General features: G+C 37.1%; 1 protein-coding gene across 1 annotated transcript in view; it reads right to left on the bottom strand.

The window, feature by feature from the left end:
* The window catches only part of MTMR10 (myotubularin related protein 10), a 40,549-nt gene that overhangs the window by 14,445 nt on the left and 12,938 nt on the right, over nucleotides 1-13,166 (bottom strand). The window contains exons 3-5 of the mRNA XM_082322106.1: nucleotides 10,705-10,841; nucleotides 9,507-9,579; nucleotides 8,733-8,875 (exon numbers count right to left, since the gene is read on the bottom strand). Coding sequence (XP_082178232.1) covers nucleotides 8,733-8,875; nucleotides 9,507-9,579; nucleotides 10,705-10,841 — 353 coding nt within the window. The remainder of the gene's footprint in view (nucleotides 1-8,732; nucleotides 8,876-9,506; nucleotides 9,580-10,704; nucleotides 10,842-13,166) is intronic.

Below are 13,166 nucleotides of genomic sequence, written 5' to 3'. Positions count from 1 at the left end.
TGACAGTGGCCAGTAATCAATGCTTAAGGAAGAGGGTAAAACCAGAGAAAGCATATAATGAAATTTCACCAGGATATTTTTCAACAGTTCACAGTTCAGGCACTTCCTGAACTAAAATCTGGTATCAGTATTCAACAGCATTTGACAAATACTTCTTCTACAAAGTTGTCAGTCGGGCCAAGAAGTTTTTGAAGTGCAACTTCCCTTTACAAAAGCCATGTTGGTTCTCCCCTAAAGTATCATATTTAACCAAAAGTTTGTATCTAATTAACTTTTTATTATCTTTTCTACTAATTCACCCCATATAGGCATCAGGCTTACCAGTCTATGCTACCCAAAATTCAACCTTCAAAAATTTCTGCTCTTGGAAAGGAAAACAAGAGGTTGCCCTTCGAAGACTTCCAGGACCTATGTCAATCCTGCATCTCATTAAGTTGTATTCCAAAATTATGAAGGGCATTGATGAATATAAATGAAAAGCAAATTGTCTGGTAATGGAGAACAGCTTTTCCCCCAAGTTACTTGGACATAAGTAATTCATGGTGGGAGATATTTTCTTCATGTTAGTCACTTGTAGTTTGTTTGTCAGCTGAATGGCAAGCCAAAGATTCTCCATCAATCTCCAATTTCAATAAAAAGTGAGTTTTCAGGGTAGGTCCTTTTGCCAAGTGTGGGGGATCTACAGTTAATTAAACATGCCAGTAACCACCCCCTTCCCAGTCCCCGGCTGATCTTGAGAACTGAAACATCGGCCAAACTTTCTGAGGGTAGCAAGATGTCAGCTTCATTAAATTTTGGCCTAGCCTTTATAGGTTCTGTCCCAGATGACTGGATTTCATTCATAAAAGAAACCCACCCATAACTTCTAGATACCTGCAGGCTTATAGCAAGCTCCAACACTGCCTCTGACAATCTGATGCGTTAATCAAGTTTAACCAGGCTGAGTCACAAGCCCTGCCCTGGGAAGGGAAATTCAGTAGAGATTTAAAATGACAGAGAGATGCATCCTCAGAACAGCAGAGATTAACCTAGGGCACAAGGAAGAGTCTTCTCTAAGTCTTTCCATTCTTTGCAACAGTCTCTGGACCAGCATCACATAAGCAACTGATTTTCTACTTGTATAAATTGTTCATTTTGGTAGAACCCTCAGATTATTAAGAGTGCAAAACATGGTTTAGAATTAGATCCTAGACCTCAAATACAGTCAAGCTTTGCTAGCCTTTGTCTCTTTAAATGTGGATATTCACTAATAAATATAAAAGATCTGACAAAACCCCTAATATCTAGAAGAATCAAATTCAGGAAGAAAAACAAACTTTCAGGTGGACATTGGCACTGTTATTCTCTAAATTTCAGGACTTGATTTGGAGTCTTTAGCTTTGCCTTCTTCCCTCAGTATTTGCTTCTGCATTTTACTAAAATGTACCTGCCTTATCTCTAAAGAAAATATTTAATGAAAAGGAGGTTATAAAACACAAAACTCTATTCCACATGTTCAGACACAGAAATTCCATGTGACAAAGCTTTTAATTAAGGACAAAGACATAGTATAACTGCACATTACCACTGCCTAAAATTTTTTGCTTCCATTTTCTTCCTTCCCTTCAACTCTCCATGACTTTTTATATTTGGCAACATGTTGACACAATTTATTCAGTGTTTAGCAGTTTTTATATTATTTTTGAAAAACAGTCTGTGCATCCATGAAATTGTTTTCTGTTAGTGAAGGAAAGTTTTCTTATTGTCACAGACATAAAAGAACGATTTGCATGACACACAACTGACTACTGGCAACATTGTGCCACAGGAAAAAAAACTTGAGAGCTCACTTATGCTAAGTTCTGCACAGAGAAAGCTATTGTACTTTTACTACCTTGTATGCAACATATATTGCATTATGGAACACTTGCCATATTTTTATTTACTTTGGCTTTTGATGGGGACATTCCTCACTATTTATAAAACCAGTAATGACTGTAGACTAACTTGAGTTGAAAATGGTTTTTCACAAACACTCCCCAACACAGGAATTCCTATCGAGTCTTAGAAGAACAGTTGCTTTAACATTTCTCCCCACTCTTTCAGTTCTACAATGAAACTGCAAAAGAAAGTAAATGGACAGGACATTCCGGGGCAGGGTGGGAGCAGGGGAAGGGGGCAGAGAATAACCCCCCAGAAAACCCAAACAGTAAAAAGTGTCCCTAGTAATGACTTTTCAAATGAACATTTATAAGCTCATTTCCAGGATTTGATAAAACATTGAATAACTTCCACAAAGTAACTGGAAGCCAGGCACATTTTATTAAACCTTGTGATTTCAGTGTACAAATCAAAGCTGAAGAAGCCAGCTATTCCATAATACTAGGCCTCTTTAACAGACTTCTCTTGCCTATCATTCACAATGAAACAAAACAGAAATCTGTGTACATACACATTTTGACTTCCATTTTTCTATGTAACTTTTCACTACAGTAACTGATATTAGCACAGCTACTCCTCATCTTCATTTATGGGAGGGAAGGATGAACCCTTTTACTATGCTGATCTACACTCAAGGCTTGAGGATGAACTGCAAGACATTAAAAAATTCCATTGTGCTGCCAAATAACACAATAGAAATACAGTAAAACCTATTTTTAAAAGCATCAGCTGAAATCTCTGTCATTTACTTGCTACATTTGAGAAAGAGAGTATGTGTGTGCTGTGCTAAGAGGGATAAAATTGTGGGGGGGGGGAGATGGTAAGCATTCAGATCTGGTTCCCCAAAAATATGAGACCATAGCTGTGCTTTTCAACGCAGCAGATGAAAAATGCTCCCAGGTGTTCCACAGTATAGACATAACTCACAATACCAGGTATTGCATGGGTAAAACAGTCCACCTGTAGATTACTCTATTTCTGTTATTAAAAAAAAAATCTTTACTTTGCTACTGTTTTCATTTTTACATTTTAGACAAATTTCACTCATATATACACTAAACAAGTATTAAAGACATACTGATTTTCAGTTTATTCCTCACTAAATCCATATAGTAGTTTTATTGTCTGAAAGTTTCAAAAGACAAGCACATTCCACAGATCTCAGCAGATTATCACCATAAGTAGAAAGCTCTTAAATTGGAAGACAAACATGTTTTACAGGAAATGTTCTCATATCAAACTGAAAAATGTTTGGTATTCTTGCCAATTTACAATTGTGTAAAGCTGAAGATATTTAGGCTCAGTCAAATAACAAGAGAATAGGCTGCTTGTTTGAAAGTTCATTTATTAAAAGCAGTAAACACAATGGCTGTAATTATTTCATAGTACAAAGGCCATTTCCCTATGTCGGTGTCCCCTGTTCAACCCGTATCTGAGAAAAATAAATGATACTTTCAGGCCAAGCCCTCCTCTTTAACAAGAGGAATTTTACCAAGGATGAGAGCTTCAAAATATTGCTAATGCTCTTGGAAAAGAGTTTTGAACAGTCATATTTAAGATGTGCTAAGTTAGCATAGCCCTGCATTTCACCTCCTCCCCTAAGCCAGGCTACCTGTCTTATGAACTCACTGGAAGGATACTATTTGCCCTTGCTACTGCAATTCCTATTCTGAAGAGACACCTGTAGTAGAAAATCACGCAACCAGGACCAGATCAAGTCCCATGGTCAGAATTTGTTAATCTTCCTAGGCAGGAAGTCTGCTTGGGAGTGTAAGCTTTCAGGTAACAAGACTTTCAGCCCTAACCATCGTGCGCGTTCTCCTAGCTGCTAAGCTATGAATTGTCTAACTGAGAACTGCCTTTTTTTTTTTTTCTTCTATAAGAATTCCAATACCAGCTACGCATAACACTTAATTTGGTTCGAGTACAAGTAATCTACATGAGAGGAAACAGTACAAGGATTTCAGAAGCTGAAGTAACTTTTTACATATCAGAATCCTTGTTTGTACAAGAATGTGTTTGAATTCTAAGTACAGGTTTCCTGAGCCTTAAGAGAAATATTTAAATACACTGCTGTTTTTTAAAATACCTTTAGATTAAGTTTACTTCTGAAAAAAGTTTTCTTCACCCCCTCCAATCCCACTCCAAAGACCATAAAGATAACAATATCTTCTCATGCATTCCCAGTGTCTTGAGATAGTATGAACTTTGTGATCTGTATAAACAATTAGAACAAGGTAATACAGAAGTTTGGAAAAAAGAAAAGACATGAGGAAGGGTCAGGATCATTTGTCCAAAACTCTGAGTTTTGTATTATTCTTCATAACTACTAGGAAAAAATTGTTCCACTTACCCCAAGTGTTATGACATGTGAGAAGCCTAGTTTTGATTGCACAGAAAGCAAGATTTGAGATAAGTAATTTTCCTTCTGTTTTGATTAAGCATGTGTTTCTGAAACTGCTCTCATACTCATTTATAAAAGCTTCCTGAAGGAAAAGAACTGAGGGAGTACCAGAAGAGAAAGGGACTGAGAAAATGGAGATATATTTAGGAAACAGGAGATTATAGGGTGTGTGCCATTCTGGCGCACTGCCAAGACTCATACGCATGGTGAGGCAACATGCTATCCATCATCTAATAGTCATAAGATCTAAAGCCTCACCTTTTCATACATTTTAATTTCTTAGTCTAATGTCAGGTATAGCAGTGGTTAGAAATTAGCAGGAGTTTTCAGTTTGACTGTTTGTTGTGATTTTTGGAACAAAATCATTCCTTTTCCTTTAAGGAATGTGAAATGCTGCTTCTTTCACACTGCCTAACTTAAGACTTCCCCAACTTGCTTACCCTTGCTTCCCCATCCTCCACTTCCTCCCACACCCATCTGGCTTTCCTTCCGTTGGAGAGACTATAGCTTTACTTTAGAGACAAAACAGAATTAAACTGCTAAATAGTGACGAGTGCAAGTTTCCATTCCCTCTATTATTCCTTAACTCGTCTCCCAAATATTCAATAATAAAAATGAGGAAGAAAATATTTACTTGACTGATTAATGTTGAGACAGTATTTTATTAGCATGTGTTGGCTGTAACTAATGTTGAAGGTATTTTTCTAATAGAACTGATTTTTAAGCTTCTTCATAAGAATTTACCCCAAAATAAACTAATTCACCTCAAAATTCAATGTGTTCTTCCAATTTGTTTCTGCTTAAAGGTAGACAAAAATAGCTCTGAAAGTTCTACCAGTATTACCCATGCATCATGTCTATAGGTAATCAAGTCAGTCAGATTGCCCACATCTGAAGCCTGACTGCTTTCAACTTGGATCCTTCGTTTCACACTTACTACCAAAAAGAGACTCAGAATGCTCTCTATTCTAATTGAGCAGCTTAATTAATAAGGGTTATTCTCTCTTATGCCCTGTTCAGCAAATATAGACACTTCTTTAGGAACAGATTAGACTCTCTTTGCCAACACCAATTTAAGTAACTGAATGCTGTTGAGTATTTCCATTACATTCAAGAAACTATGCATGAAACAAATTACTTAACTGTATAAAGTTAGTATCTGTTCTCCTTGTAACTATTCCATATATTTAAAGCTATTTTTAAATAGTAATTATCAAGTGTATTGGTTTTATTTCTTTAGCTATTGCTCTAAACAGAACATTTGCTAGCATCTGGCAACAAGTTAAAGACATTTATACCCCCATAGTTTGAAGTGTATATTTCAGTAGGTAGATATTTCATCTTGACCTACCAGTGCTTTATTCATAGGATGATACTCCTCTGTATTACCAGGGTAACATCTAGTTAGGAATCTCCCTGCTCTGATTTGTATAGCTGACTGTATTTATGTAAAGTTTGCTAAAGGAAGCTATTTATGATTTATATAACATGCAGGTCTCCTGCTTTACAGAACAGAGGTAGTAATGCTAACTGTAACATCACCTTCCCTTCCGCTTATTTTAAAAACAAGTGAAAAAACTTCAGTCATAAATACTTCAGATATTCTTTTAATTATAGCCTGCACAATTCACTGATTCCAACAGAAATTTTGAGTCCTGCAGTTTCTCAACACTAAGCACCCTAGAAAACCATAAAGCATGTAAGCACAATCTATCCAGTTCATTTTTAACTCAGAAGGTCTTCATATCTAGCTCCAAAATGAGCATAAACAAATTTGTGATGAAAAAATATAGCTGACAATTATTTTGATTTTTCTCAAAGAGATGACTGGAGATTAGGCCCCCAGGTCAAAAGGAAAGAGGAGAAGCTGGAGAGGGTCCAGTGGTGGGCTACCAAGATGACTATGGTCCTGAAGTACATCTTCTGAAGAAACTGGGCTCATTTAGCTGTGCAATAACGAGACTGCAGGAAACCACTACCAGGAACTGGTACTCAAACTACTCAGTCTTGCCAGATGACATAATGGGCAGCAGCCAGAAACTCATCTTGGGACATTCAAGCTGGACATCAGGAAAAACATGCAGCACTGGAACTGGCTATGCACAGAGGGAGAAGGCTCTTCATCCTTGGTGGTTTTCAAGATACAACCAAACAAATCCACAGCTAACCTGATCTAATCCTGGCAACTCTGAAGAGAGAGGTGGACTAGGTGATCTCCACAGGCTCCTCCCATCCAGCACCTCTGACCCCATGGTCAGTTCTCTACAACATTCTCTTGGTCAGAAGACAATGCTAGCACACTCAGCCAAAGAGAAGAGCAGGAATTCGCTCTCATCAGAACTCAGTTATACTTTAAGTCTTGGTCCTCCCTACAAAAGTTATGCACACACAATTATTTCCAAGTAGACAGCTACCAATGTTTTCATGCACAAATAGCTGGATGTAAATATATATTAAAAAGGCCCTTCAGAACTATGAGGAGGCTTGACCACCTTCCTTTGTTTTTAAACATCAGGACAGCCTTGCTAATATGTACTACTTGAATGGCAGGAACAGAAACCAGATAAAATCTTTCAGGAGTGTGGTGCTACCATGCCATTTAAATGCCAGAAAGAACAAAATAACTCTGTTCAATACTAGTTGTGTTCACCAGGACCCCAAAATAATTTAAGCAAAATCCTGACAGAAGAAACCTGATCTAAGGCCCTCACGGTTTTAGACATTTATATTTTAATGCTAGCAGAATAACGTTATTATGGAAACATTAGATTAGGTTAACAGAAGCTTATCTCCCTTCAGTAAAAGTGTGCTTCTGTGATACACCCACACAAAGTTGCAGTAACCTACTTGATGCATCAAAACCGCAATAGTAGCCGCACAGCTGATACTAGGATTTGCACAAGTTTTCTTCCACTCCTGTAGTGAGCACATTCTGATATTTGAATATGGCAACTGTTGCACTTTTGGTCACCACCAGGTACTATCTTTATAACCACACAGATTCAGATCCTTCTGGATCTCTAGAACTAGCTGTTCTTCCTATCAAAAGAAATCATGTTAGACCATGTAATTATAAATGTACACAGCAAAGGACTTCATAAAAAGGTTTCGCTTTTTGTGCTTGCACAAGTAAATGCAGCACAAAAAGTGTTAATGACATGCTGAGTTTCTGCTCTCTTCTTCCTTCCTCCAGGCTAATCACTCTTCTTAGCTGTGACAGCCAATTAGAAACAGTTGCTATAAAGATACTGCAGTAGACAGGCTGCTCCAGGGGGATTTCAGAAAAGCTGTGAAAGGAGAATTGACTGCTGGAAGACCGCCAAACATGAAAGGTTACAAACAGCAAAGGCAGCAGGCAAGGAGGAGCCTAGAAAAGTAGCAAGGAAAGAACAGTCTGCTTCATTACTGGGCTTCTGCCCATGAATCTCTATGAGAGGGTAAAAGGTGAAGAAGTGATGAACTGGTTCATCAGCGACTCGGTAACTGCAAACAGACTTATGTCTGGGCAGATGGTTCTTAGGGCTTACAGGGTTAAGCTCAAACTTTATCCTACTGAGAAGGGGAATTCTTAAGCTCTGTGAGCAGCCTGGGTCATTCCTTACGAAACGACTGCTGTGCCATGCCTGGCCACGAAGTGGTGCTACGGAGGTCAGCGGAGCTGTGACTCAAATAACCTATGGCACCCATCCAGAACAAGGAAGCTGGTGAGTTCATGTTGTTATGTAGACTAACCATCTCTGATTAGCAGAAACTCATTTGGACCTTACCAGGTCAAATAACATTGTATGATTTGGTTGAGACTTATGACAACAAGTGTTAAAACTGCGGAAGGAATGAAATTTCTAGGAATGTACGGACAGAAGTAATTCCTCATGTCAAGTCTTTTCTAAGAGACTGTTCAGAAAGAGCACATAGTTTTATGTAGATTAAACAACCTGGTCATTCCAAGGGCTCGTTGGAGAACTTTCTGTGTGAAGCAAATAAGAAGTGTATATATAAGATAGTACACTTTACCTACAGGTCAATTAAGCTTCCGACTTTCAGAAAATATATCAAAGTTTCAAACATTTTCCATAAAAATGTAAACATCTGTTGAAACAGATGCAATGCAGTATTCCGATTTGTCTTTAAAAAGATTCGTTTAATAAATTAGTAACTTTTAAAAGTACAACAGATACAAGAAACACAGGTTTATCTTATATGAAAAGAAACAGTTAATACATCACGTTAAATTTTTTACCTAGTAATTTTGACTCTAAAAATCTAGATATTCTCCTGTAACAGAATGTAATTAATTTGCAATTCTTCCTCCCTACTTCTCTATCAAAACATGAAACAAGATGTTCTTATTAGCACAGCTGTTGCTACATGTAATGACTACAAGGCAAGATTTCATAAGAAGATATACCTTTTTTGCACTTTCAGGACCCGCTTCATCAAAACGAAATCTGACAATACGGAAGTCTTTGCAATAAATTATTAATTCAGTTGGATTAAATTTAAGTTTTTGGTTGGGACCAAGGACCTTCTGCTTCCTCTTGGTGTCATTCACTGTAAAGAAAAGAAAGTTATTGGACTGTGTTTTGTAAGTATACAACACAAGACTAACTCAAACAGACAGTAATGCTGCTACCAGCAGTTTTTCATTTAATAGTGTATTTCAGCTGTTCAACTGAGGTAGAAGAATCTATAGGTCCTCCTGTTGATCAATCTCCTTTCAAACAAGTGGCTGAATTACTGCTTCCTGTATGCCCAGATTATTTTTGGCCATCAACAACTTCACAAATAAGGAATTAACATGCAGTATTCCCAAGAGCAATTTTTGTTCCCAGACAGTTAATTGAGTATGCTGCAATGCCCTTCTGATTTACAGTAACTGGCATATATGCTGCCTTTTTTTTTTTTTTTTTTTTTTTCTTTCTTTACTTGGATGTATAAAAAAGTGCTGGAGTTAAGACTAAGATTAACTCCCTGTTTCTTACATAAAACTCAAGAATGTAAGTATAGTAAATTGCCAGCTGGTCTAGACCTGCACAGCCAGGCTGTCTCTCTTGGACTATGTGTCTCCTTTTCAAATAGAGAACCTTAAGCGTCAGAATTCTGCACAACCTAACAAGCAGTTAACAGTTTTGAACTGAATAAGTTTAAAGCCTGTCATCATACTTAACTATTTTTCACATACCTGTGACAATCTGCTCAATGCATGTTAGTGGGACATCATGTTCACCAAGGAGGAGGTTTTTATAATGGAATTTCTGAAACACATGAACTCATAGCCATTAATTGCAGTTCTGCAGTTCACAACCAGATATACAGCACAACTTTGAAGAAACTATGATGAAAATCAGGCATGCCTAGACTTTTCTGACATGTACCACCCTTGCCTATTCACAGGCAATTAGAGATTGTGGAAACAGCTCTCTTGTGCTGGTGAATGCACACCAAACAGTGTAGAAACCCCAGTGGAGTATGCAAAATAATCCCACTACTTGCACTGAATTTACTAGCCTTAAAAATTGCTGGTATAAATTCAATACAATCTGAAGTGTAAAATATACATAGGATACAAAAAAATCTCCAACTATTACTGTAACCATAGAAAGAAAAAAGCATTAATTCAGCTTTCAGAAATAAGTTCTGACAACTACTTCATGTCAAAAATTAATTTTTTAAAGCAGCTTTGGTCAAACTTACTAACCATTACTGAATAACTATCTGTCTACTTTCAGAGCTTTACACATGCCTAGTTAATGGAGCGTTTCTTTTAAAAGCCCAAAATGAAAGTGAAAACTACTGAAAATAACGTACAGCTCACAACTCTGTTTTCCAAACAGTACTGTATGCTGTGCTGTTCAAAAACTGATTGAGGTTTTGAATGTCACATGTTCTGCTTTGACAAAGGGTTGGTTTCTTTCTCCCCTTTTCTTGTTGCTTCATCTACAATGAAAACTCATTTCATGATTACTTTGTCGTCCGTCAGTAATGCAAATAAAACTTAGACACATTAAAGGCTTTGCTGATCCGACGTTTGTCTAGTCGGAGGAACATTTACAAATTATCTTCTTCAAGGAGAAAGATGTTTTTATATAATTCCTGCTTTGGCTTCTGTAAAACCACTTCCCAATGAAGCCTCCAGAAACAGAGGTAAATAGAGCTGGCTGTAATTCCATACCAAACTTGCTCTGTTCTAATACTCTCAATGAAGGAATGGAATAGCAACACATTCAGAACAGGACAGCGGAACTTCATCATTTAGCCTGCTTTGTTTTAGAAGGCATCGTATTTATATCAGATATGAGACAGATTCACTATATTCTAATTAAATCCATTTTACCTATTACATTTGTTGTCACGATGTAGCAATGTGAGTAATAACAAACCTGTAGTGGCATCGGGTCATCCGTAATAAAGGAAATCTTGAAGTTAGTGCAAACCAATTTGCCCCACAGGTCATACTGACTTGTATCTGTTGCAATGCATTTTCTTACAAAATTTACTTCATTTACCACAATTTCACCTAAAACAGAAAACGGGGAGGGGGAAAAAGAAGCCTATATAAATCTTGTAGGTACGACAATTTTAAGCCTGTAGTACCAAGAAACCCCTAACTCTTTACCTGTTTCAAGTTATACACCTCTTCGAGGTAAACCTGGAGTTTAACTAACACCACACCGTGGAAAAAAGAAAACTACCATTCCAGAATAAACATTGTGCAGTAGTTAAAGGCAAAAAAATACACACCACTTTCCTTACACCCAAAGATCAAACCCTGCAACTATTCACTATTAAAAATTCATTGGTTTGGACAACAGTGTCTTTTGGACAAAGGCATACATTCATGTAGTTCAGCTATTATTTATTTTAAAAACTGAAATTAGCTGGCTATTGTTAAGTACTTTAGAGAGTTTTATGAACTTCATGAATTCAGAATAATCAGTCCACGTCTAGTTTTGCATTTATAAACACATTTTTCAGGTGATTTCATATTAAAAAAAAAAAACCAAAAAACAGAACACATACACATTAAACACTCCTTACTATTTCAAAGTTTCTACTGTGACCATCTAATGAAGGAGACCAACCATTTCCTTTTGCAAAACAGAAGATCCAAATGAAGGAAAAAAAAAAGTTATGCTAATTCATCTGGGATAAGCTATGAAATAAAAAAGTATACAGGCAAATGAGACTGAGGACCATTTAAAAAGAAAAAGTAAATTGCTACACATAATGTTACTTTTTAGTTCCACAAGAGAGGTTTCTGAAAGCTAAATAGTAATTTCATTCTTACTCCAGGAAATGAACTTAGTCATTTATTTTGCTCCTGCATAGGGCTTCTGCTTCTGTCATCAGATCAACCACCTCCTGCTGCTGCTGTCTACCATAAATAGTGAGGGAGTGGAAGCGTGTTCAAGAAAAGTGAAATTTTATACTAGCTGTAGGTTTTTGTTTCAAAGACTAAGGGCTAAAGATTGCTAAAGCCTGATTTGCTCATAGTAGGTTGGGCATATTTAGTCCCAGTTGCCCAAAATGTCATGTCAGAGTGTCCTAGGCTCTGCAAGAAAAGAGTCAGTTCTTTGGGTGACTATAATGGCAGTAATCAGTTATCTGTATGCCCGATGAGTATGGATACAGCTTTGAATAGATCTCCCATCTGTCTCCTGATCCAGAGAAGGTATTTTCCTCAGGTAGTTATCACTGCACACAAGTAACCATACATTCAAAGAACTGTCTTTAGCATTCCAAACACCTGAGAGGAAACACACCTTTTGCTAGTCTTGAGACCCAGTCTCTGCACATGCTCCTCATCCTAAACTAAGCTGCCATACTAGCTCTCTTCCCCTAATATGATTAGGCATCAGCCTGGAAGTCACTAAAAGAAGCAGCAACAGAGTCCCTGCTTTTAGTTCAGTTGTGATAAACAGCTACAAAAAATTTCTTGGACTAACTCTGCAGCCTTGAGCTGGCAGAATTATGTTGAGTTTCCTGCAACCATTTGAAGATGTAAGGGGACAAGTTTCACTGACCTGTGGTTATCATATACATGCATAATCCATACCAAAAGTGGCAAGAGTTGTGAAAATGCTCTATAAACAGATGTGCTGGAGCTTTAAAGTCTTTTCTCAAACATTACTAAACAGTGGTTAGCTTCTGAATTTGAAAAAAAGAAAGTCTGATTCTGACAGATTCAGTACAAATAGTTAAAGTTCAGCCAAGTCCACAGCAATTGAAAACAATGGCTTATAATGGAATACACGAGAATGACAAGCCCTACTCCTGTTAAACACTGTAATGAAAATGTTTCAATACTTTTAGCAGAGTCTGGCCTGAAACTTCTTAATGCCCAGCATTTTTTCTAATAAACTATTTACTTTAACTGCAAAAGCCCAAACTGTATATTAAAGCAACTCCTTCTCACAGTTGGTGTTAATCTTCACCTATTCAATGCCGAGTTCTCAGTCACATTCTGCCTATGGAGCTTCCCTTCTCCACAAAGGCAGTTGTTCTAAACCTAAATAGTTTTTATTCTTCCTTCTCTTGGTACCTCCAGTGTATCACTGCATTTCTAATAAAAAAATATGGAGAGCCAAATACACCATGAAAGGAAATGCAACTTCCATGGATATTTTTTTTTGCCATATAACTTTCTCTTATTTGTTATCAAGTGTAATATTTTTTTAGTATCACACCAGACACATTCTTGCTAAAGGCACAAATTACTATTGTGAAACTATTTCATTACTTCATGTCTTTGATGCTACAAAACAGTAGAGAAGTAAGATCCATGCAAACTTCTTCAATTCGGATCTACTACAGTTTAAAACATGCCTGCTAGATCATTCTC

The sequence above is a fragment of the Platalea leucorodia genome (assembly GCF_965183815.1).
Source record: "Platalea leucorodia genome assembly, chromosome: 9".
Classification (NCBI taxonomy): Eukaryota; Metazoa; Chordata; class Aves; order Pelecaniformes; family Threskiornithidae; genus Platalea; species Platalea leucorodia.
The sequence above is the reverse complement of the archived record's forward strand: the minus strand, read 5'-3'. Positions and strand labels throughout refer to the sequence as shown.